Source organism: Chiloscyllium punctatum, chromosome 27, assembly GCF_047496795.1.
Source record: "Chiloscyllium punctatum isolate Juve2018m chromosome 27, sChiPun1.3, whole genome shotgun sequence".
In the NCBI taxonomy this organism is placed as follows: Eukaryota; Metazoa; Chordata; class Chondrichthyes; order Orectolobiformes; family Hemiscylliidae; genus Chiloscyllium; species Chiloscyllium punctatum.
The window spans coordinates 17,088,333-17,113,019 of record NC_092765.1 but is presented as its reverse complement, the minus strand read 5'-3'; the positions used below and the strand labels follow the sequence as shown (position 1 = coordinate 17,113,019).

General features: G+C 45.4%; 1 protein-coding gene across 5 annotated transcripts in view; it reads left to right on the top strand.

Annotated features, from left to right (window-relative positions):
• The window catches only part of LOC140453486 (cation channel sperm-associated protein 4-like), a 77,496-nt gene that overhangs the window by 34,295 nt on the left and 18,514 nt on the right, over positions 1 to 24,687 (top strand). For all 5 annotated transcript variants that reach the window (XM_072548205.1, XM_072548204.1, XM_072548203.1 and 2 more), the window contains 2 exons: positions 7,610 to 7,707; positions 23,924 to 24,053. In XM_072548205.1, the coding sequence (XP_072404306.1) occupies positions 7,610 to 7,707; positions 23,924 to 24,053 (228 nt within the window). The remainder of the gene's footprint in view (positions 1 to 7,609; positions 7,708 to 23,923; positions 24,054 to 24,687) is intronic.

Here is a 24,687-nt window from a genome sequence, read left to right as displayed (position 1 = left end):
AGTAAATTCTAGATAGAAGATTCAGGGAGAGTTCATAGAGCATGCCAGCTCTGGAAGAAGGGCTTCCCATGTATCAAGATCATTCTGACCTCTACATGGGGAAGGTATAGGACCACCAGGGTTTGCAAATTTGCAAAATTGTGACCTCCTGAGGGTAAAGTGCGAACATCATGTTAATTTAGTTTAATCCTAAAAAATTTAAGTGATGCATTTTGGGAGGACGATCAAGGATGTACATGATAAATCATGGGATCCTGAATAGTACCAAAATCAGCAGGACCTTGGTGTGCTTGTGCATCTATCCATGTAGGCAGTAGGACTGGTGAACTATAGGCCTATGGGATTTTATTGTAAAGTCAAGGCATTTAATACAATAGAGTGTTAGGAGGTTACGATGGACTACACAGGATATTGGTTAGGCCACAGATGGAGTAGTATGTGCATTTCTGGTCTACAGGCTATAGGAAGGGCGTGATTGCACTAGAGAGGGTGAAAGGGCATTCACCAGGATGTTGCAAGTGCTAGGACATTTCAGCTTTGAGTAGAGACTACACAGACTCCGGTTATTTTTCTTGAAGCCAAGAAGGCTAGAGAGGGGCCTAGCAACAGGCTGCCCACCCACTCCAAGGAGAGAATCCTATCCTGTGCAGGAAAAGACTGGACCACTCTTGCAGGAATGCCAAGACATCTATATCCCACCGACTGACAGTAATCCTGCTGTCAGTGCCATTCCTTGGGCATGATTTCTAACTATTGGCTGCTATGTCTTCTTTCCCTTTTTGGCTTTCATCTACCTCTTGCATGTGCCAGGAGGTTATCCATGGTGTCGGTGAGGAAATAGCCTGGTCTACCAGAAGCCATCTCCTTGACCAAAATACCAAGACCTCGGAGGAAGCACTGCAAGCTTGCTTCCTGCAGACAGACAGACACAAACACCTCCGTGAGAATGTCAGGTGTGAAATGCTTGCAGCAGAAGCCGGTGAGCACCTCACTATAACAGCTCTGCAGCCCAATGACCAAGTAAAACCTGGGGCTGCTTGTATTCTGAGGACTGTCAGATCAGGCACCTGCTCAGTCTGAGGCTGGAGATGACCCATTGGTGTCAACAATTGAGGAATTAGACCATATACACAGGTGCCAGGTAGACAGAGATCTTGCAGTCTCAGGGTCTGCTGAATAAATGCACGTACTTCAACACATTAGCCATTGGTCCTCAAAGCCAAAGATATGGTGAGTAGGGGAACGAGGAAGCTGGCATGCAATCCAGGTGGCCCTTGCTCACAAGGAGACAGGGCGATGCCATAACGCACCCAGTGAGAGGAGGAACCACATGCAGGCCCTGCAGAAGTCTCCCCTCAGGATGTTCCATAGGTGGTTGGGCCCTCCACCTCCATCCTGTCTGCCCCCATCTGCTCAGGCTGAGGAGCGCCCACTTGCCTAAAACTTCAGCACGTCTGGGCCATCCAGAAACAAACAGCCCAGGGGTCACCTGACCAAACGTCCAGGGCCCATGGGTTCCATTCTGCCTCCACCTCAGCTGTGGAAGCTCAGTCAACATTAAGATCAAACAAAACCTTTTGAGGTCATTTTGGTGGCAGAGGGATTTTACATTTGTGTAAATTTGATTTTGTACTACATCTGCTAGGTTGAGTGTCTGTGTAATTCCCAATGTGATAGTGAGGCATGGATACATTCTGTGTAGATAGTGTGTTGAGTGCCAGCTGCAGCATCTGAAGCAAGATAAATACTGTGCATATCCGGCAATTGATTCTACTAACACCTTTGTTCTCACATTGAAACACCCCTATTCTTTCCCCATTTTCTGCATCTAGAAGTGTTGGTGTGAATGAAGTGGTCAGTAATGTCTGTGGGAAGGAGGTGTGCAGCACACAGGAAGCCAACTGCCAGGGAGCAGGGGTCCATAGGTCTGTATCCTGTACTGTGCATGGGTCTGTGTGTAATGTTTCCCTCTAAAAGGGTTCACATCAGTGGGTCTGACAGCCCAGTCCCCCTCAGACACTTATCCTGTCTATTCCTGGTGTGGGTGCAGCCATTTTCTTCCCCATTACTTATTTCTGATTACCAGAACATGACGGTAAACACTTCAGCCTGTAGATTGCAACCTCTGCTGCTATGTGTCTGTGAGGCCCCAAGCATTCAGATCCCTATCCCTGTCGTCTTTTGTAAACCCAATCAGCTTTGCATCTCCCCAGGTCCTCACCCAAACCATCGACATGAACTTGCACCTGCCCACCTTCCCCCTCTCCTCCCAGTTCCAGGTATTTAAGGTGACCGTGCTAAATGTGGTAACACCTTTGAAGTCAAGATGCTCCTTACAGTGAACGAACACCCCTCCAGTATTACCCTGTTCGTATCCATGTTTTACTGTATCCTTCCAACTTCACAATTGTTATTCCTCCCCGTCCCCAATCCATCCTCCAAGTGGATTGTGAGGTGTTGGCAAATGTAAGGTGCCAGTGTCTATGGACAAGAGGTGCATGTGTTTGATGCCTATGGATCATGCTGTGAGATGCTGTTAATGTTGAGCAACATGGAAGCTCCTTGCTTCTAGTGGCAAGCTGTAGTCACCAGATATCTACTTGATTTTCATGTTGGGAATTCTTGATGTCTAGCCTGTTTAATTTGTTGTAAAATAAATATTGATGAGGTAAGCTATGCTGTTTAAAAAGGCATTTAACAAGCAATTACTCCTTTTATTTGTTGACTCACTGCTGCTGGCAAGAAACCCACATAAAAGGTGCAGCAAGTTGCTCCTGACATCCAAATTGGCCTTGTTGACTTCTCCCATGATTCTACCACAGATTTTGCAGTAGCCCATGTTGTTCAGGCTCTAATGAGATTCTATCCATTGTTCTTCCAACCTGAGATCTTCCTTTACTAGCCTACTGATCCTCCCATGTATTTTCAACACAACTCTTATCTCGTCTTCCTTCTTATCTGTCCTTCCAACATGTCAAATAGCCTTGACTATTCTGTTCCTAGTCCTGGACACCAAGCAGCCATCATTATGTAAAGGTAGTTATGTCATAATCTTTGACCTCAATTTATATCTTTAGGTCATCTGTCTTATTGCAAATGCATTCAGGTAGAAATCCCTTTAGTATTGTTTTTTTTTGTTATTCCAAACTTGAGGCATGCTCCATGCTCTGTTTTGTTACTCCTGTCTTCTATTCTCCCTCGTAGATTTTATACTTGGAGTGGCCATTTTTACTCCTATCCAATGTGAGTTATCCTTCAGGTTCCCACATCCTTGATATGATCATTTAAGCCAAACCCAACAGTACTCGCAAATTTCTCTGCAAGGATATCCGTTCCAGCTCTGTTAAGATGTAACCATTCCAGCTTAATTTCACAGAATCAAGGCTTATAGTGAGAAAGCAGGAGAATGGATTTGAGAAGCTTATCATCCATGATTGAAAAGTGGAGCAGACATGATGGGCTGAATAGCCTAATTTGTGCTTCTGTCTTTTGCTCTTGTTTGGGTCCCATGTGCGCAGCACTGGTCCCAGTGACACAGAAATTCTGATGCTCTCCTTCCTATTCTAGTTTTCCAGTCAATTCAGTCAATTGATCCTTCAGATCTTACATTCATGTGGCACTGTGACTAGCGAACTTTGGGGAGTTGGGAAGCAAATTAAAAAGCAGGACCTCGAGTAGTATTCTTACGATTGATTTTCAATTTACTCCACACCACTCACCATCCTGACTTGAAAATGTACTGCCATTCCTTCAGTGTCACTGAGTCAAAATCCTCAACTCCCTTCCTAATAGCAAATGGGTTGAAGTGGTTCAACAAAACAGCTCACCACCACCATCTCAATGGCAACTATGGATTGGCAGTAAATGTTGGCCCAACCAGTAATATCCAAGTCCCATGAATGAACAAGACAAAAATCCTGATTGTTACAATCCGACTGCACTCGAGGTCCTACATTTCAATTTTTTTCTAACGCCATGAAATCTGTCTTCAGCACTTCACTCCTGTTCCTACCTATGTTATCATTACCAATGTGGGCCATGAGTACTATCTAATCTCCCTATTCTAGAAGGATGTCCTGCAGCCATCCACGACTGACTTTCCCCATCAGAGGGTCATGTTTAATGCAGCAGAAGTGCCCGTCAGATCGCCTGACAATGGAATCCCCTGTTTCTGTGGCATTCCAGTCTCTCCCTCACACGCACGCGCACACACGATTCTAGCTGCTGTTCAAGTCATAGAGATATACAGCATAGAAACTGACCCTTTGGTCCAAATCGTCCATGCCGACCAGATGTCATTACTTAATCTAGTCCTATTTGCCAGCACTTAGTCCACATCCCTCTAAAGCAGTGGACCCAGCACTGATCCTTCTGGCACACCACTGGTCACAAGCCTTCAGTCTGAAAAACAACCCTCCACCACCACCCTCCGTCTTCTACTTTCAAGCCAGTTCTGTATCCAAATGGCTAGTTCTCCCAGTATTCCATGCTAACCTTGCTAATCAGTCTCCCATGAGGAACCTTGTCGAACGCCTTACTGAAGTCCATATTGATCATATCCACCGCTCTGCCCTCAACAATTCTCTTTGCTACATCTTCAAAAAACTCAAATCAAGTTCGTGAGATATGATTTCCCATGCACAAAGCTATGCTGACTATCCTAAATAGTCCTTGCAGGATTCCCTCCAACAACTTGCCCACTGCCGAATTCAGGCTGACTGGTCTGTAGTTCCCTGGCTTGTCCTTCCCACCTTCCTTAAATAGTGGCATCATGGTAGCCAACCTCCAGTCTTCTGGCACTTTACCTGTAACAATCACTGATACAAATATCTCAGCAAGGGACCCAGCAATCACTTCCCTAGCTTCCCACAGAGTTCTAGAGTACACCTGATCATGTCCTGGGGATTTATCCACTTTTATGCCTTTCAAGACATCCAGCAGCATCTCCTCTGTAATATGGACGCTTTTCAAGATGTCACCATCTATTTCCCCACATTCTATAACATCCACAGCCTTCTCCACAATAAACACCGATGCAAGATACTTGTGTAGTATCTCCCCATCTCCTGCAGCTTCACACATAGGCTGCCTTGCTTATCATTGAGGGGCCCTATTCTCTCCCTAGTTACCCTTTTGTCCTTTTTATATTTATAAAATGCTTTTGGATTCTCCTAAACCCTATTTGCCAAAGCTATTTCATGTCCCCTTTTTGCCCTCCTGATTTCCCTCTTAAGTATACTCCTACTGCCTTTTATACTTTTCTAAGGATTCATTCGAGCTCTCCTGTCTATACCTGACATATGCTTCCTTCCTCTTCATAACCAAGCCCTGATTTTCTACTTGGAGCTTCAGCTTGTATTGTTGGTGATACTTGCTGCAGATGTGCTTGTCTGAGACATATGGTGTGTCTGGGTAAGACCAAGGGAGGGAGAGGGCAGCCATTCCAGGTGTTCTCTCATTCCAGTGATTGGAGCAGTATGCAAAATCCAAATGCTGGTGAGCATTTTAACAATGTAATATTCCCTTTAATTGGAATGACTCAATAAAAGGCCTGAACCATGCCTGCTCCTCCAATCATTCCAACAAAGGAGGTGATGGCCTAGTGGGTTTATAGCTGGACTGTTAGTCCAGAGACCCAGATAGCATTATGGGAACCTGGGTTTTAATCCAGCCATGGCAGTTGGTGGAATTTGAATTCCATAAAACAGCTGGAATTGAGAAACAAAATGATGACCATGAATCGATTATCAATTGTCAGAAAAACTGATCTGGTTCACAAATGTCCCTTAAAGAAAGAAATTGCCATCGTTACCTGGTCTGGCCTACGTGTGACTCCAGACAATCAACAATGTAATTGACTCTTAACTGCCCCCAGGCAATAAATGCTGCTTAGCCAGCAACGCCCTTATCCGATAAGTGATTATTTTAAAAAAAGAAAATACTCCATCCCGCAATCCTCCTTCACTCCCCACTTCTTTAAAAAAAACCCAAATCAACTGTATTTTCAACCACGTCTCCTAATGTGAATTCAAATCACTTAGTTTATTCCAGATTCTTTTGAAATGTAGGACCTGTTGCAACAAGAATGTAAAAAAAATCTAGGCTGGAGTCTCAATAGCCAGCAGGTAGTAAAGGTCCACAGGTGTATTCTTAACTGGTGGGACACACGATTAAGTTGAAGTTTAGAACTGAAGTGCATAAAATGTCAGCTGGCTTTCGGCAACTAGATGAAATTAATTTCGCAATCTAAGTCCCTTTGGCTTTGGGAAAAGACCTAAAATGGGAGCATCCCCTCTCAATCAGAAACAACTTCTGGAATCTCCCAGAAATACCTGTTTATTAAACAGGTGTTCAAAGTCATTTCACATTGAGATCTCCTGACTGGTGTTCTGTGTGTTAAGTCCCCATTTGGGCAAACCACCTCCCCTGAAAAGCTGTTCTGGAGGAAAAGTTTGTGATTCCAGGCACCCTTCTCCCATATATATTTGGGCCCAGTTGGCCTACTTCCACTGGAGACTGATTCACATGCTTCAGTTTTTTCCATGGTTCTCGTAGGCCAGTCCATTCAAGTGCACATAAGAAATCCCACAGCATTTTCCAAAGAGCGGGAGAATCATTTCCAATGTCCTAGCAAATGTCAACGCTTAACACAAAATAACAGAGGTTAGATTAGAATTCCCTGCCTAAGGGCATGAGAGTCAACCTACAGCATGTGGATTCAACGGTTTAAGGAAGCAGCTCACCACCAACTTCTTGAGCAAGTAAGGACGGGCAATAGATGCATGTTCTGTGATGAATAAACCTAAACATAAAAATTAGTTATCATTTATCTTATTGTTGCTTTTGGACCTTGCTGTGAAAACTGGCTTCCATTCTTCCTGCCTTACAATAGTCATGGAGTGCTATAACATGGAGATAGGCCCTTTGGTCCAAATTGATCCATGTTGACCAAAATATCAGTCCACACTAACCTCATTTCCCTGCACTTGGCCCATATCTTTCGAATCCTTTCCTATCCATGTATTTGTCCAAATGCCTTTTAAATGTGTATAATATACCGCTTCAACCACTTCCACTGGCTGCTCATTACATAAGCATACCACCCTCTGTGTAAAAATAAAGTTGCCCCTCAGGTTTCCTTTTATTCTTTCCCCTCATAGCTTGTTCAACCTCTCCATATAATGTAGACCAACGAGCCTAGGCAACATCCTTGTAAAATTTCTTCTGCACACTTTCCAGTTTAATAACGTCCTTCCTATAACAAGGTGACCAAAGCTGAACACAATACTACAAGTGCGGCCTCACCAACGTCCTGTATAACTGCAACATAACCTCCCAACGCCTGTATTTGGTGCCCTGGCTGATGAAGGCCAGTGTGCCAAAAGTCGCCTTCACTGCCCTGTCTACCTGTGACTCCACTTTCCAGAACTTTGAACCTGAATTCCTGTATTTCTCTGTTCCACAACACTCCTTAAGGTCCTACCATTCACCTATACAGTATACTTCAGAAGTATTTCATTGACTGTGTAGTTCTTTGATATATTCTGTGGTTGTGAAAGATGCCATAGAAATGCAAGTTCTTTTTTTTTTTGGCCTGACATTTTTCTAGGATGGTTGGAACATTGCAGATTTCTTCGTCACATCCGCCTTATTCATAGGTTCCACTGCGTCATTCACGAGGAATCATGAGCTCTTTTATGTATTGAGGTAGGAGGACAATTTTAATGGAATAGTTGTTATTTCTGCATAGAAATAAAAAAACCTAAGCTGCAGTTCATGAAAATCCAAAATGAAAATGGGAAACTTAGATTTGTGCAGAAAGGTATTGGAGTTTCGAACTCCAGTGGAAATATCATTGGGTCAAGAACCTGTTATGATTTCCCCACCCCACATCTAGATGTCACTAGGGCACTGTAGAGGTATGTGGGAAGCCCTGAGGATATGTTGATTACTTATTTAACATATACAAAGAGACAATGTTTTGTATGTTTTTAGCTGAGAATTCAGACTTCTGAAGGCCAGAGCTCAAGTTTCCCAAGCTGTGTGGAAGTCACTAAGGTTAATCAGGTAAAAGTGCAGCGATAACCATGGTGAGTCAAACTGACTGGCAGGGAGACCATTGATCTGTGAAACTGAATAATTGCAGCCCCACCTCGGTTAGAGACTGGTGTATACAACATTTGTGAGGGTGTACTTTCACCACTTCCCTAGCAGGGGAGATATCATGATTGACAAGGTGGTTCTCCCAGGACAAATCTAAGCTGAGAACTTTTTTATCACGGGAAGGTCTCAAATTCGTTGCTGGACTGCGGTTTTGAGCAGAACTTGGAGGATCATTGGTCGAGCTGAGCTCCAGTGGTGAATCTTTGTGCTGGTTTTGGCTTACTGCCAATCGGTGAGCAGTCAACCAGAACTATGACCTCTGCAAGTGCCTGTGCCGCAGGCCAGGGGATCCCCAATACAGTCTGAGTAACTGCGAAGAAGGTGCAGGAAGGATCACCAGTCAACCAGACCATTTTCATGAAGAGAGTCCTCCTAGTTTGCTGCAGGTTCCAACCAGCAGATATTTTATATCTGCAAAGATTTCCCCAGAGGGGCTACTTTGTCATGACCTTCAGGATTGTGAAGCAATGCAAGGATTCCAACAGCTTTTTGTATGGTGATGTATGCCTGTACAAGGCCTGCCCAAGATGGGTTGCCACATACACTCAAATGGCTGGAAGTGGCAACGCAAGCTGTAGATCCCCAAAAGACAGTAAGGTGCACCATCCAGCAACAAAACTGAAGCAAGGGTCAGGCCGGAGAGGAGGAAAAGGTAGCCAGTGCGGAGGCGCAGCAACCGACCCAATCTCCACCTGAACAGACTGGAGGAGGAGGAAACAAATGAGGCGGGGGAGTGGATACCAGTGAGAAATGACTAGAAAAGAAAAACACATTGGGCCTGAACAGGTCTGCAACAAAATGGAAAGACACAGGTGCATGATGGAAACACCAGCTCCTCTGATGATGAAGACATGGAGCAATGGCCACCAACAAAAAGAGGCACAGCACCATAAGGGAGAAGAAGAGGGACATCCACCAACCTGGAAACACTGGGCTTCACAAAGGGCATGATGAACCCTAACCTTCAGCCATTGGGAACTACTAGGTACCCATTCACCACTGCTCCGGGCAATCAGGAGCAGTGACACTCAAATCAGGAGCAGAGCCCAAGAGTCCCTCTGTCAGACTCCGAAACCAGTGAAGTCTGGTTCTTTCTCTCCCCAATGCCCTGATCTAGGGTCAATGTCCTGATTGAGGAACAGGACAACCACCTCAGTACGGTGAGTGTCCCACAGTTTGCCAAAACCAAGGGGATACAGGGAGTTCACGGGTGAATGGACATTGGGTCTACCGGTACCCATATAAACTCTCTCAAAATGGGTTTACAGTTGCTAGTACTGATGTACGTAGTGTTAAATCCGCTTTGTGATGTATTTCCACATTTGCTTACCTGGCCAATCTCATGTTTCTGCAAAAGTGTGGGATACTGCACCTCAGCATTTACAGCAAATAGTCAAGTTTATGGACCCACAGGCTTTCAATTTGGTAGGAGAAAATGGTAGCTGTTCCTCCGGCCTGGGGATTCTGCTGCGAGTAGGCAGCCTCACCATCTTCTAGGTCAAGGAGGTAGTGGGCCGGCATTTCCTCATAGTAGATGTTAAGTACAGAAACCCTCCTCTGAGATGAATTAATGTGTACGCTGTGGTGGTAAAGAGTGAGCAGCTGGCTGTCTTGCAGCAGCTCGCACTGGTGCTGGCAACACCCAGGCCAGCCATTCTGGCCAGAAACTTCCATCTGCATTGACTATGCAGTTGAAGACCCGGAAGGGCTAACAGCAAACCGGACGTCACATCCAGTTTCTTGTTGACCAAGATGACCAAGTCGCACAATATTTTCAGCACCCCTGCAGATCGAGCACAGTGTAGATACATCTGGTCACAGTCAGATGTGTCTATCGCTCAAGGATGGATTTCCTCTGTGTCCCGTGTGTTCTTGGTCAGATCCACTGACAAGAAGCCAGTGTTCTTCTTTGAAGCTGCGTCCTCCTGGCTGACTGTCACCTATAGGACACTGTGTGGGCCAGCAAGGGTAGGTGGAAGCTGGATGTGAAATTGTTGACCACAAAATCGAGGAGCTCAGAGGGATGACATAGGTTGGATAACTGTGAAGCTCCTCCTTGAGTCTCCAGCAGACTGGTCGGAAACAGTCAATGGGATCATCACTATGTTCTTAATCCTCAAAGTTCCTCAAAAGGTGAGAGAGAGAAATAGACAGGGAAAACTGTCCAAACTCCACAGAAGTATGCAGAACCTATTTCTTTTGCAATTGATAAGGGTCATTGTCAAGGAAGATCTCTAGGAGCTGGAGAGCCAGCAAGCCTTGCTCTTTGCCTTAGAGGCCTCAAGATAATCTTGTGGTCCAAGGTCCTTACCGTGGAGCAGCATGACACATATTTGCATTTCTTTTACACAAGATGCAAAAGAAGAGCTCTGTGCTCAGCAGCAAGATGATGGCTCGGGAATGTCATCTCAGTATGACATCCTGAGGCTCAGCGAATCTTTTTATGCCAGACTGTATGACATGAAGCCCGTGGAGAGTGCAGCCTCCCAGTTATTCTTGTTCTCTATCACCAAGGACTTAGATGACAGCTGGATCTGTAATTATCTCTGAAGAAGCTGACCAAGGCCCTTGAGTCTTTGGAAAAGAATAAAAGTGTCGGCTCACCAACCTAGTTGTATTTGGTTCTGTGGAAGTTGATTGGTTAGGACTTGCTGGAGATGTACGACAGTATGCTTCTGTCAATAGTATATGCGAATCCATGAGAAAAGATATCATCACCCTCCTCTACAAGCAGAAGGGGGTGAGAGAAGAAATCAGAATTTTCACTGCTGAATGCAGATTACAAAATCCTGCCTAAGGTCGTTGCCAGCCGGGTCAGGTCTGCACTGGGATCAGTGAATCACCCTGACCAAACCTATGTTGTACAGGGCAGGATCATCTTGGAGTGCCCCACGCTCATCAGGGATACACGCGTACAACAGGGGCACGAATGCCTGCCTCATCAGCCTGCACCACGAGAAGGCCTTTGACAGGATATCACACACCAACATGTTGGATGTGCTTTCCATAATTAACTTTGGTTGGGGGGGGGGGGGTTAGCAACTGGATCTGACTACTGTGCATCAACATCATTAATGTAGTTTCCCTCAATGGTGGGAATCTGAAAGCTTCCTGATAAGATCTGGAGTAAGGCCGGGCTGCCTACCCTTTCCTGCCTTGTTTATATGTTGTGTAGAGCCTTTTGCCAAGTCTTTCAGGAAGGATGTGAGCCTGAGAAGGGTGTCTATTCCTGGCAGCAGAAGCCTGCAGGTCAAAGCTTTCCTGTACATGGATGGTGTTGCCATTTTCTGCTCTAATGTACTGTGCGCAGATTTGAGTATTTCCAACCAGTTCAAGCTGGCCTCAGGAGTCAATGTAAATTGAGGCAAAGGCAAGGCCATGTTCTTTGGGAACTGGGCCCACCGATCCTTTATCCCCTTCACCGGTAGGACAGGCTACCTGAAAGCCCTGGGAATATGGTTCAGAGGGGCTGGGGCCTGTGCAAACTCTTGGGAGGAGCATATCACCAAGATGAGGCAGAAACTGGGCTTTTAGGAGCATTGCTCCCTCTCCATTGCGGGTAAAACCGTGTCATCCAGTATGAGGCACTCTTTGTTGTACATGGTGTAGGTCTGGTCATTTGCAGAAGCTGTGCCATTGCAGTCACCTGAGCCATCTTCCACTTCATCTGAAGGTCTAAGGTAGACTGTGTCTGCAGGGATCTGGATAAGGGGTGAAAAACATACCCAATGTCACCCTCATCCTGATGACAAGCTTTGTATGAGGCAGCATCAAGCTGTGCGTAGACCCTCGGTACGCAAACTAAGTGTCACTTGGTACTAAGATTCTATCTGCTGTTGCGAAGGATGGGACTGGCCTCATTGCCAAATAGTTGGACCATTTCGTATCACGTGTCCTTCGTGATTTGCAAATAAAAACCTTTTGATCGCAAGTTCGTTGGAATGTGGTCAGTATGTACCATCCTTGAGACTCGATGGGAGAAGGAGAAGATTGATCCTGTCAGATTGTTCCGTGAGTAGACTCAATGCCAAACACCAAGAGTTTACTTGGCTGGTAGTGAGAAGGCCACTACCTATGAGACCTTGCATGCCTGCTTGGACTGTTTGCACCACTGTCACACATCTCCTGCTGGAATGTTCCTCTTTAAAGGAAGTCTGGAGAGAGATGTAGTGGTTTTTGTCAAGGTTCGTCCTGAGCACCTCCATAATATGGGACTCTGCTCTACAGTCTGTTCCCGAGTTGCACATGAGACAAATGTCAACTGTGCGTGAAGGACCATCAACCTGGAGAAGGATGATCTTTGGTCTGTTTGCTATTCAGAACAAGGCGTTGACCTTGACTGAGTTTTGCAGACTGGCACATTTCAAGGTCCAGGATTGTGTGTTGAGGGATGCACAAAAGCCTAGGGCAGCTGTCAGCAAGGTGCATTAGAGAAAGCCTTGGCTTTTTAGGCCATTTTAGAGGGCGGTTGAGAGTCAATCGCATTGTTATTGATCGAAAGTCACATGGAGGCCAGACCAGTAGAGGATGGCAGATTTCCTTCCCTAAAGGATATTAGCAAGCCAGATGAGTTTTTCTGACAATGACAATGGTGTTATGGTCATTAGTAAATTAAGTCCATCTGATGTGGCTGGATTTGAACTGGGACATCCAGAACGTTAGCTAAGTTTCTGGGTTAGTAGTGTATTGATGATAGTATTAGGCCATTGTTTCCTGCTTTAACTAGAATACCTTCCTTTGACAAATTCTTTGGATGGGAACCAGAACTGAGATTTCAATGTCACTCCGAGTTAAAGACTGATTTAAATGCCCTATCTCATTGCTGCATATGATTCAGTTCTCCCCTCCCAACTATCCCGTTGCCATAGTTCCTCTTGTTCATTTTGACTTTATGCATAAACTTTTAAATGCGTTGTGTAAAAGTGCACATTTCAGTGTAACTTGCATGGTTAATATTATAGGTGTCCATCATGTAATCTTACCATGTTATTAGATCCAATATTTAAGAAACTCTTACTAATAATTTAGTATTCTCTATGCTTGTGAAATTGACTCATTCTTGGGGATCACATTTTTTTTTGTAAATATTTTTATTGTGAAAACAAATTTAAGGTTTTTACAAAATTACAAAACCACTGCAAAATAGTGTGTCAAGTTTATTAATATAATAACAATAACAGGAAACAAACTACTACTCCACAAACCGCTGAAACGAGAGAGGAAAAAACCCCACAAAAACTACAATTCAATAAATAACTAAAGTTTAAGAAAAGTAAACAAAATAAAATTTAAGCCAAGTTATACCAAGGTAACTTAAATTTTATTCAGTTAAGTTACTATATTCAGCGCAATCCGACCGAAGCTCTCCTCCACTGGGAGCATTAGTAAGCAAACCCATATTTATTCAGGACTCCATCATCCCCCTGGGGCCCCTAAACCACCAGACATAGCTCTCGAGGCTACATAAAAGCCCTGATCAATATAGCCAACAAGTCTAAATCGTAGTTCAGAAAGGGCCGCCATGTTTGAAACAACAGTTCAGTTTTCTGGTGCACCATTCTCGTAAGAAAGTCCGGGGAGGGGGTGGGGGGTGGGGGTGCTCTATAACTAATCTACATCAGCCCAAACGTCCTGGGGGATCCTCCAACACCCAGCTCATTAGAATGTTCTTCCTCACACAAAATGAAAGAATATTAAACCATTTCTTCCCATGCACGTCCAAAGCAAGGAGGTTTGGAAGACCCAAGAGGAGGGATACTGGATCCAACTTAACCTCAATTCCCAAAACCTGTTCCAAAACACTTGCTATGGCATCCAAATACCTGCGAAGCTTGTGACATGACCACAAGCAATGAATAAGAGTGCCAATGTCCATTTTACATTTGGGGCACATTGGAGACACTCCTGTCTTGAATTTCACAAGCCGTTCCGGTGCCAACTGAGCCCTGTGGAGTACCTTCAGTTGGATAGCCTGGGTCCTGTTACAAATTGAAATCTTCCTAATGTTCTCCCAAATATCCTCCCACATCTCTGAGATTTCCACCCTCAATTCTTGAGTCCAGATTCTACATAGCAGCTCAATGTCCTTTGAAACATTACATCCTAACAAGTGATTTGAGGGTGCTGACCAAGGGAGCGCCCATAGACCAGATCGCACTCCTCTCCATATCCGACTTATCAGGACTAACCATCAATGTAGTCTTTTTTTAGTATGCGTAACAAAAGAAATCTCCCCTAGGTAGCTCGAATTTCTCACCCAGCTGCTCAAAAGGCATCGTGACCTCCCCGTCAAGTAAATCTCAAACAGGAGATTCCTCAAGACTCCTAGAACTTAAGGCCAGAGTCCCAACATTCCCACTATGAGTGTGAAAGGAAAAGTTTTTTGTAAGTTGCCCATACCTTGCTGCATCATTCGCCATGTTTTAAATGTGTTAAGGACAATCTGGTTTCTGCTGTGGTCCATAAACAACAAGTTGATGAGGGGGCATTTTGCCTGAGAGGCCTCAATGTCCAACCATTTTGATTACAGGTCTGGGCAGGCCCAGCAATCAATCAACCACGTAGGATTGTAAGAAACTCGATTGATATTTCTTAAAGTCCGGGAAATCCAAACCTTCCTTCCCCTGCGGGAGCTGCAGTTTATCCAGTTTAATAAGAGGCTGTCTATGACGCCAGATAAAAGATCTGAGCCAACTGTAAAGCCTCCCTAGTGCTTGCCTTGGCACTATCAAAAGGAGCATTCGCATGGGATATAATAAGCAAGGAAGGACGTTCATTTTGACCAGAGCCATTCTACCCAACCAAGATATCGGAAGATCCTCCCAGTGCTGAAGGTCCTGCCTTACCTTCTCTAGCAATTGCACATAATTAACTTTATATGATTGATCGAAGATCAATGCCTAAATGCAGCAAACTGGTTCCATCCCCAAAATCAGATATACTAGTAAGGCCCCCCACAGGCATGGCCTCCAACTTCATGCAATTAGTTTTATACCTTGCGAACAAGCCAAATAGACTTTGTTTTAAAGAGGGCACAGATGTCATTGGATTGATTAAAAAGAGAAGGACACCATTCACATAGAGGGTAATTTTATGCTTGCCTGATCCTACCTCCAGGGGCAATTATGTTGGGATCCCTCCGGATGGCCTCTGCCAATGGCTTAATCACCAATGTAAATAATAGTGGCGAGAGAGGGCACCCTTGTCGGTTGCCTTGCCGACACTAAAACTATCTGACCTTGGCATTCGTGAGAACCACTGCTTTCGGGTCACTATATAACACTGCCACCCACTTGGCAAAGACCCCTCCAAGACCAAATCGTTCCAGGACATAAAAGGTTTGGCTACTCCACCTGGTCAAATGTTTTCTCTGCATCCAGGGAAACTACCAAACCTGGAATCGATCTTTGCTGGATACTTGGAACATATTTAATACTCTTCTAATGTTGTTAGTAGACCTATGACCCTTGATAAAACCTGTCTGATCCACCTTTACACTGAAAGGCAATGCCCTCTCCAGCCTCAACGCCAGCATTTTCGACAATTTTAAAATCCGCGTTCAGTAACGATATGTACAAAGTGCAATCCTCTGTGGTTTTTCCTTTCTTAAGACTAAGAGAAATATTTGCTTCTCTCAAAAAAGATGGGAGGCAGTCCTGACTGTATGAGTAATTGTACGTATCCAAGAGTGGCCAGGCCAGCATGTCAATAAACTCCTCATTAAACACACTTTGAAGTCTGTCTGAACCGGGCGCTTTACCACTCTGGAGCAGCCACATCACCACCTGCGTTTCCTGAATTGTCAGGGGACATTCAGAAAAGACGCCTGTTCTGAAGTTACACCTGGAAGGTCCAGGGTCTTAAAAAAGGATTCCATCTTCATAAGTCTGTCCTCACAGCCCTCGAACCGGTACAGCTCAGAGTAAAACTTCCTAAATGCTGCATTAATCTTTTTGGCATTGCAAGTAAGAGTACCAGCAGTCTCTTTGATGGATGTAATAGATTGGGGGCCATTCTTCTTTCTGGTACTCTATAAACTTGCTATCTTTCGGGAGGAAAGGGTCCATGCGGCAGGGCCGGGAGCCTATCCTGTTACCACTGGTCTTGACCTCCATGTACACTGCTGCATGATCAGAAACGGCTATGTTCCCTATTCTGCAAGACAGCACGGAATTCAAAAAGGTCAATGGGAAAAAAAAATGTCAATTCTAGTATGGCTCTGATGTGGATTAGCAAAAAAGGTGAAATCCCTACCTTCGAGGTGAAGATATCTCCACACGTCCACCACCCCAGCTCCTGTTCAGCTCCTGCATTGCAGGGACATACCCGCAAGACCCTAGGCATCCTGTCCACTTAGGGGCCAATAATATGATTAAAGTCTCCAACATACAATTATATGACGTGCCCCAGGGGCCATCAACCTGGAAAGTGCGTGTCGTTAAAAATTTAAGGGGGTGTGCCTGGGAGAGTATACACTCAAAATCCCATATTCCTGTCAATGTATTAAAACTTTAAAAATTATAAATTGCCCACACTCATCTTTAATTTGGTCTAATATTTGAAATGGAAGTTCTTCCGGATGAGAATAGCAACTCCTCTACTTTTCAAATTAAAGGATGACAAAAACACCTGGCCGAACCTTCCATGTTGCAACTTCAAATGCTCCTTATTGGTTAAATGTGTTTCTTGCAGCAAGGCTACATTGACCCCCCTCTTTTCTGAGGCTTCACAGTATCTTTTTTTCTCTCTTAATTGGTGAATGGCTCCCCTTAACATTCCAGGTGCACCATTTAAATGAATGGCTAGCCATGATCGTCCAAAACAGTCCATGACCCCCCCGCCCGGGAGGAAGATCCCCATTCATAGTGCGCCAAGTGAAAAGCATAAACAGTTCATGTAAATTTAAAAATACAATTTTCAAAACTTCCAACTGCTACTTCTACAGTATACCAACATGTAACACAAATGAAAGGAGACTTCCCCCTTGCCCAAAGGGGGTGCTAATACCACCCATTAACCCCTCCATGGCTTTGTCTAGCTGAAGCCATGCCCCCACCCCAGACAACACAAAGTAAGAGAAAAAATACAAACATCTTATGGCAAGAAATTTAAAAATGGGCACTCAACTGTAATCCTAGGCACTCATGGTAGAACAAAAATATATAACCTCTTCCCGCATCTTCCAACCACACCCCAACTAATCCCATGCCAGAAAAAAAGAACAAAAAGAAATAAAAAAACAGGGAAACAAAGAATGACAGGAAGAGAGAAGAGAGAGAAAAAGAAGAAAAAAGGAAACCAGTGTCACCCCAACATATATTTAAAAAAAGACCACCATATATTAAAAAGGTAAACAAGGCAAATTACAGAGAAAAAACAAAATAAACATAATTGTCCATATTGTTCACGTCAACCAGTCTATTTTGAAGCATCCAAGAAGTCCTTCGCCTTTTCCGGTGAGTAAAAATTGAACATGGACCCTCTGTAGCTAAAATGTAGTATTGCCACATATCTAACAGAATACGGGATATTCAAGTCCCTCCGCTGCCTTTTTAACTCATCGAAGGCCTTCCTCTTAGGAATCACGACCATAGAGAAGTCTTGAAAAAGTATAATTCGTGATCCCTTGTATATCAGAGCCTAAGGATCCATCTCCAGTTCTCTAGAGGCTTCCAGCATCATTTGTTTATCTCTATAATGGTGGAGTCGCACTAGGACCGGGCGGGGGCCCTGGCCCAATCCAGGCCTGTGCACTGCGACCTGGTGGGCCCACTCGACCCTCGATTTTCAAGGTCATCACCCTGTTCCTCCAAGGCCTGGACCAGACCCCCTGAGGATTCTGTTGTGGTTTCAGAGGCCGCGGCCCATTGCCCCACCTCTCCGACATGCTGCCTGAGATGCTGGATCTCCTGGCTGTGCTTCTGCAACATGACCAAGATCGATTCGAGCCTGGTCCGGGTCTCCCCTATTGACAAATCAATCTTCTCTGAGTTTCACAAACTCCAAGATCAGGCTCTGCTCCGTAGGTAAGTCCCCTGGGGCGATCGCGGAGGCTGACACTGCAGCCACGGGTGCGTCCAGAGGTGGGACCCCTGCTTGTTGCGATCCTTGCATTCCCTTCCCTTTGGTCATTTTCCTAATAAATTTAAATTAACACGGGATAATTCTAGGGGTCAAAAATAATTATTTCGACCGCATTAGATGATAAAGAGAGGGTGAGTGCCCCACTTTGGGTTCTGGTGCAGAGCTCAGCAGGGCAGACCTACTAGGTCGCTGCTATCTTGGATTCACCCCCAACCTCCCGGGATCGCAACTTGATTCATTCAGTTGCCCCATTCTTTGGATTAATTCCTGCTGGTAAATTATGCCCTGAAATTAGTAAAATTAACTATTTTTAAAAATTTTAATTTTTCTTTCTGTCTCTAACAGTACGGTCTTGGCGTTATTTCCCTATGCAGCCATTAACTCCAGATCAGGACATACTGATACTTATGCCTTCCCTTTGTATTTTTGTTAATTGGAGAAATGTGCTGCTCCCGACTTCCCACTCTAACCGAGCCTGATTTGATGTGTGTTATGAATACCATAATGCATGCTTGTGCATCAAAAAAGCTAATTTCTGAATTGCTCAGTCATTTGATCCTGATTTGGAGATGCTGGAGTTGAACTGGGGTATACAAAGTTAAAAATCACACAACGCCAAGTTATAGTCCCAAAAGGTTTGTTTGGAAGCACTAGCTTTTGGAGCACTGCTCCTTCATCAGGGGGTTGTGAAGGAGCAGCGCTCTGAAAGCTCGTGCTTCCAAAAATACCTGTTGGACTATAACCTGGTGTTGTGTGATTTTTAACTGTATGATCATGTCTGTGAAATTTCATTATACCATAATTGGCAGTTGTTTAGTCGTGTAAAACTTGAGTATTGCAGAAAAAAGACAATTTGTCAAAGTATTTTGTCTTGCACTTCTAGGGACAATTCACAAGAATGCTCTTGCTATAGGAAATCAGCATTTATGCTGTATGAGTGGAGAGTGCTGAACTCGCAACACAGTGTCTAATAATAGAAGTGATTCTGTGACTGGACAATATTGTGACACAAAGAAATCGAAATTGGTTGAGTCGAAGTCGGGATTACAGTTTGACACAATCAGTGCACTGGAAGCTATATCCTAATTCAGACAGGACCCTGACCTTTCGGAGATGTTCCCAAAAGTGCTCTGCTAGGAGGCGCATCAGTGGGCGGCACGGTGGCACAGTGGTTAGCACTGCTGCCTCACAGCGCCAGAGACCCGGGTTCAATTCCCGCCTCAGGCGACTAACTGTGTGGAGTTTGCACGTTCTCCCTGTGTCTGCGTGGGTTTCCTCCGGGTGCTCCGGTTTCCTCCCACAGTCCAAAGATGTGCAGGTCAGGTGAATTGGCCATGCTAAATTGCCCGTAGTGTTAGGTAAGGGGTAAATGTAGGGGTATGGGTGGGTTGCGCTTCGGCGGGGCGGTGTGGACTTGTTGGGCTGAAGGGCCTGTTTCCACACTGTAAGTAATCTAATCTAAGTAATCTAATCTAATCTAATCTAATCTTTACAGACAAAAAAGACATATACACTCAATAAAATAGGTGACAGTCACTCACTTGTTCATTTCTCAGGGCAATGCCTTGACAATTGGAGTCAACCTGGTAAAATCAATAACTGCAGATGCTGGAAACCAAATACTGGATTAGTGGTGCTGGAAGAGCACAGCAGTTCAGGCAGCATCCAACGAGCAGCGAAATCGACGTTTCGGGCAAAAGCCCTTCATCAGGAATGAAGGCAGTGAGCCTGAAGCGTGGAGAGATAAGCTAGAGGAGGGTGGGGGTGGGGAGAGAGTAGCATAGAGTACAATGGGTGAGTGGGGGAGGAGATGAAGGTGATAGGTCAAGGAGGAGAGGGTGGAGTGGATAGGTGGAAAAGGAGATAGGCAGGTTGGACAAGTCAAGGAGACAGTGCTGAGCTGGAAGTTTGAAACTAGGATGAGGTGGGGGAAGGGGAAATGAGGAAGCTGTTGAAGTCCACATTGATGCCCTGGGGTTGAAGTGTTCCGAGGTGGAACATGAGGCGTTCTTCTTCCAGGCGTCTGGTGGTGAGGGAGCGGCAGTGAAGGAGGCCCAGGACCTCCATGTCCTCGGCAGAGTGGGAGGGGGAGTTGAAATGTTGGGCCACAGGGCGGTTTGGTTGATTGGTGCAGGTGTCTCGGAGATGTTCCCAAAAGTGCTCTGCTAGGAGGCGCCCAGTCTCCCCAATGTAGAGGAGACGACATTGGGAGCAACGGATACAATAAATGATATTGGTGGATGTGCAGGTAAAACTTTGATGGATGTGGAAGGCTCCTTTAGGGCCTTGGATAGAGGTGAGGGAGGAGATATGGGCACAGGTTTTACAATTCCTGCGGTGGCAGGGGAAAGTGCCAGAATGGGAGGGTGGGTCGTAGGGGGGTGTGGACCTGACCAGGTAGTCACGGAGGGAACGGTCTTTGCGGAAGGCGGAAAGGGGTGGGGAGGGAAATATATCCCTGGTGGTGTGGGGTCTTTTTGGAGGTGGCGGAAATGTCGGCAGATGATTTGGTTTATGCGAAGGTTTGTAGGGTGGAAGTTGAGCACCAGGGGCGTTCTGTCCTTGTTATGGTTGGAGGGGTGGGGCCTGAGGGCGAAGGTGCGGGATGTGGACGAGATGCGTTGGAGGGCATCTTTAACCATGTGGGAAGGGAAATTGCGGTCTCTAAAGTAGGAGGCCATCTGGTGTGTTCTATGGTGGAACTGGTCCTCCTGGGAGCAGATACGGCGGAAGCGGAGAAATTGGGAATACGGGATGGCATTTTTGCAAGAGATAGGGTGGGAACAGGTGTAATCCAGGTAGCTGTGGGAGTCGGTGGGTTTGTAAAAAATATCGGTGTCAAGTCAGTCGTCACTCATGGAGATGGAGAGGTCCAGGAAGGGGAGTGAGGTGTCAGAGATGGTCCAGGTAAATTTAAGGTCAGGGTGGAATGTGTTGGTGAAGTTGATGAATTGCTCAACCTCCTCGCGGGAGCACGAGGTGGTGCCAATGCAGTCATCAATGTAGGAGAGGAAGAGATGGGGAGTGGTGCCGGTGTAATTACGGAAGGTCAACTGTTCTACATAGCCAACAAAGAGACAGGCATAGCTGGGGCCCATGCGTGTGCCCATGGCTACGCCTTTGGTCTGGAGGAAGTGAGAGGATTCAAAGGAGAAACTGTTAAGGGTGAGGACCTGTTCAGCCAAACGAATGAGAGTGTCAGTGGAAGGGTACTGTTGGGGACGTCTGGAGAGGGAAAAACGGAGGGCTTGGAGGCCTTGGTCATGGCGGATGGAGGTGTAGAGGAATTGGATATCCATGGTGAAGATGAGGCGTTGGGGGCCGGGGAAACAGAAGTCTTGGAGGAGGTGGAGGGCTTGGGTGGTGTCTTGAACATATGTGGGAAGTTTCTGCACTAGGGGGGATAGGACAGTGTCAAGGTAGGTAGAGATGAGTTCAGTGGGGCAGGAGCATGCTGAGACAATGGGTCGGCCAGGGTGGTCAGGCTTGTGGATCTTGGGAAGGAGGTAGAACCGGGCAGTGCGGGATTCTCGGACTATGAGGTTGGAAGCTGTGGGTGGGAGATCTCAGGTGATGAGGTTCTGTATGGTCTGGGAGATGATGGTTTGGTGATGGGGGGTGGGGTCATGGTCGAGGGGGCAGTAGGAAGAGGTGTCCTCGAGTTGGCGTTTGGCTTCAGCGGTGTAGAGGTCAGTGCGCTAGACTACCACTGCGCCCCCTTTATCCGCTGGCTTGATGGTGAGGTTGGGATTAGAGCAGAGGGATTGGAGGGCTGCGCGTTGTGAGGGTGAGAGGTTGGAGTGGGGGAGGGGGGTCGACAGGTTGGGGCGGTTAATGTCCCGGTGGCAGTTGGAAATGAAGAGGTCGAGGGCAGGTAATAGGCCAGCGCGGGGTGTCCAGGTGGATGCAGTGTGTTGGAGGTGGGCAAAGGGGTCCTCGGAAGGTGGGTGGGAGTCCTGATTGTGAAAGTAAGCTCGGAGGTGGAGGCGACAGAAGAAGTGTTCGATGTCACGGCGTGTATTAAATTCATTGATGCTTGGACGGAGGGGGATGAAGCTGAGTCCTTTGCTGAGGACTGATCGTTCGTCCTCAGTGAGTGGGAGGTCTGGAGGGATGGTGAAAACTTGGCAGGGCCGGGAGCTGGGATCTGGTGTGGGTGTGGAGCTGGGAGTGGGGTTGGAGCCAGTACGTGGAGTGGGTGTGATGGTGGGAGGAATGGGATTGGAGGCATGAGTAGGGGTAATGATCCCCTTGGGGTTCTGGAGGGTGGGGATAGTGACAGTGGGGTCTGTGGGAGGGGCGTGTCAGCAGAATGCAGGTGAGTGGCGCTGGTGAGGGCAGAAGTGGTGATCATGGCAGTAGGGGTGGCGGAAGTCACTGAGCGTGTGGCATCAGCGATGATGTGAGGGCTGGGAGTGGCCATGATGGGGGCGGAAGTGACATCATCACTCAGCGTGGGGGTGGTAGCTGCGTCAGCCGCATGGCTAATGGTCTTTCCGAGGCCAGTGGAATCTTCTGGAATGTTTGAGGAGCGCTGGTTATGGAGGTGGGTGGATAAAAGTTTGTTGTACTTACAGTTTTTGATGTTTGAGATGGAATTGAAATACTGTTTGTTGAGAGTATGAATTCTCCTGAGGATGTAGTACAGGGTCCTTTGCAATTCTGAGAGAGTGTGGCCCTCAGCTGGGGCAGGGCTGACTGTAGAGAGGTTAGGTGCCGGCAGCATTGCTGCAAGTGTGGAGCGGAGGATCTTGAAGGAGAACTGTTGCTGGTGTTTTTGAATCTGTAGTCTGTACTGTTTGTCCTGTTCAGATCCGAACTCTGCTGGTTTAAAGGTGGTCCAGAGTCCGTGTGGGATGAGTTGGTTACGGAGGCATGCACTGAGGAAGCAAATGTGGCTGTGGTACTGAGTTTGTTTCACGACATGGCTGAAGAGCTTCAGAGCAGAGGAAATGACCTGGGAGTTGCAGTGGGAGAGGGACTCCCTGAGATTCTTGTAGAGAGAGGAGGAAATCTTCTTCAAGGCAGCCATCCTTGCAAGAGGGAGTCACCTGCCTATTTTAAAATTAAACAAAGCTTGGCAGTCATCATTAATTGGCGCAAGATCCACGATAACATCTATACCAATCAGAATTCCCTTGTCAATGAATTAGCACACTCCTTTCATACATTACAAATGTTGATTTTCCTTTGGGTTTTCTTGCAAATTGTCCTGATAAATGCAAGTCAAAAAGCTTATATTATCATTCTTAAAATTTTCTGTAATAGTTTGAAAGATTATTTTAACATCAGTATTTACTGAGTTTAAATTTCTGTTAATTCTTGAAGTGTGAAAGAAGGATTATTATTGATGCACAATGGTTAATGATTTTGTTTTAGTCACGCCATTGATGAAATTAGCTTGTACAAAGCAGGACAAAACACCATTTTGTTGTTAGCCCCCATTTCAAAATAGAGCAAAATCTACTCACATTTTTCACTTGGAACTGAGAACATCAGTTTTGCTTAAAGCAAGTCTGATGTGTTTTACAATGAAATTAAAAAGTAAGTACTGTTGAATTTATGAATATTTTCATGAAAAAGTCCAGTAGTTATTTTGCTTAGAAATGTTTGACTAGCATGTAGTTTTTCATTTAAAACTTGTGATCAAATAAGGCCCTTTTGTTGATTATTCTAGAGTACTGAGAGCTCTGCGAATGGTGCGGAGTTTAGCTGCCATCCAGGGTCTGGCCATTATGGTGCAGGTAATCATCCAGTCAGTTTCCGACATGGCCAATGTTATCTTCCTGCTCATCCTGATCACATTGGTGAGTACAAGTAAGTAACGTTTGCATCTATGCAGGTGCTACTCATTGTATGTCTCGAGGACCTCTTGCAGCGCACATCCTGTTGTCTAGTGTAACTGCTTTTCTCAATTAACCTTTTAGGACAAGATGTGATATCTGCTATTTTAAAAAAAATAGAACCTTAACAAACAAAGGTTTATTTGTGATTGTTCTGACTCTGGGATTGTCAGGACTGAAATCTAGAAGGTATTAGTGAGGTTAAGAATGATAGTCATCTAAGATTCCATTTGCGATTGTGGCACGCATCAGTAAATTAATAAAAAATACAGCTTTTGCATCATTATTTCTATTGGATTCCAGCCAGGTGTAGTGAGCTCAGTTCAAGATGATGCGTGGCTTTCCAATTTCAAGACCCCTACCAATTAATCAGTCAATGTACATTGCTTTTTTTTATTATATTGCTGCCTCATTCCCACAATCCTGAAGACCATGAGATTTTTTTTGCAGACCACTCGTCTGGAAACCACTCAGTTTGAATGTGCAGTTAGAAAATGTAGGTTTAATGCAGGAATAATTGATTTAGTATGATACCAAAGCACCAAATGTTTGTTTGTTACTGCATTCAATCATTTATAAGATTTTATCCTTAAGTATT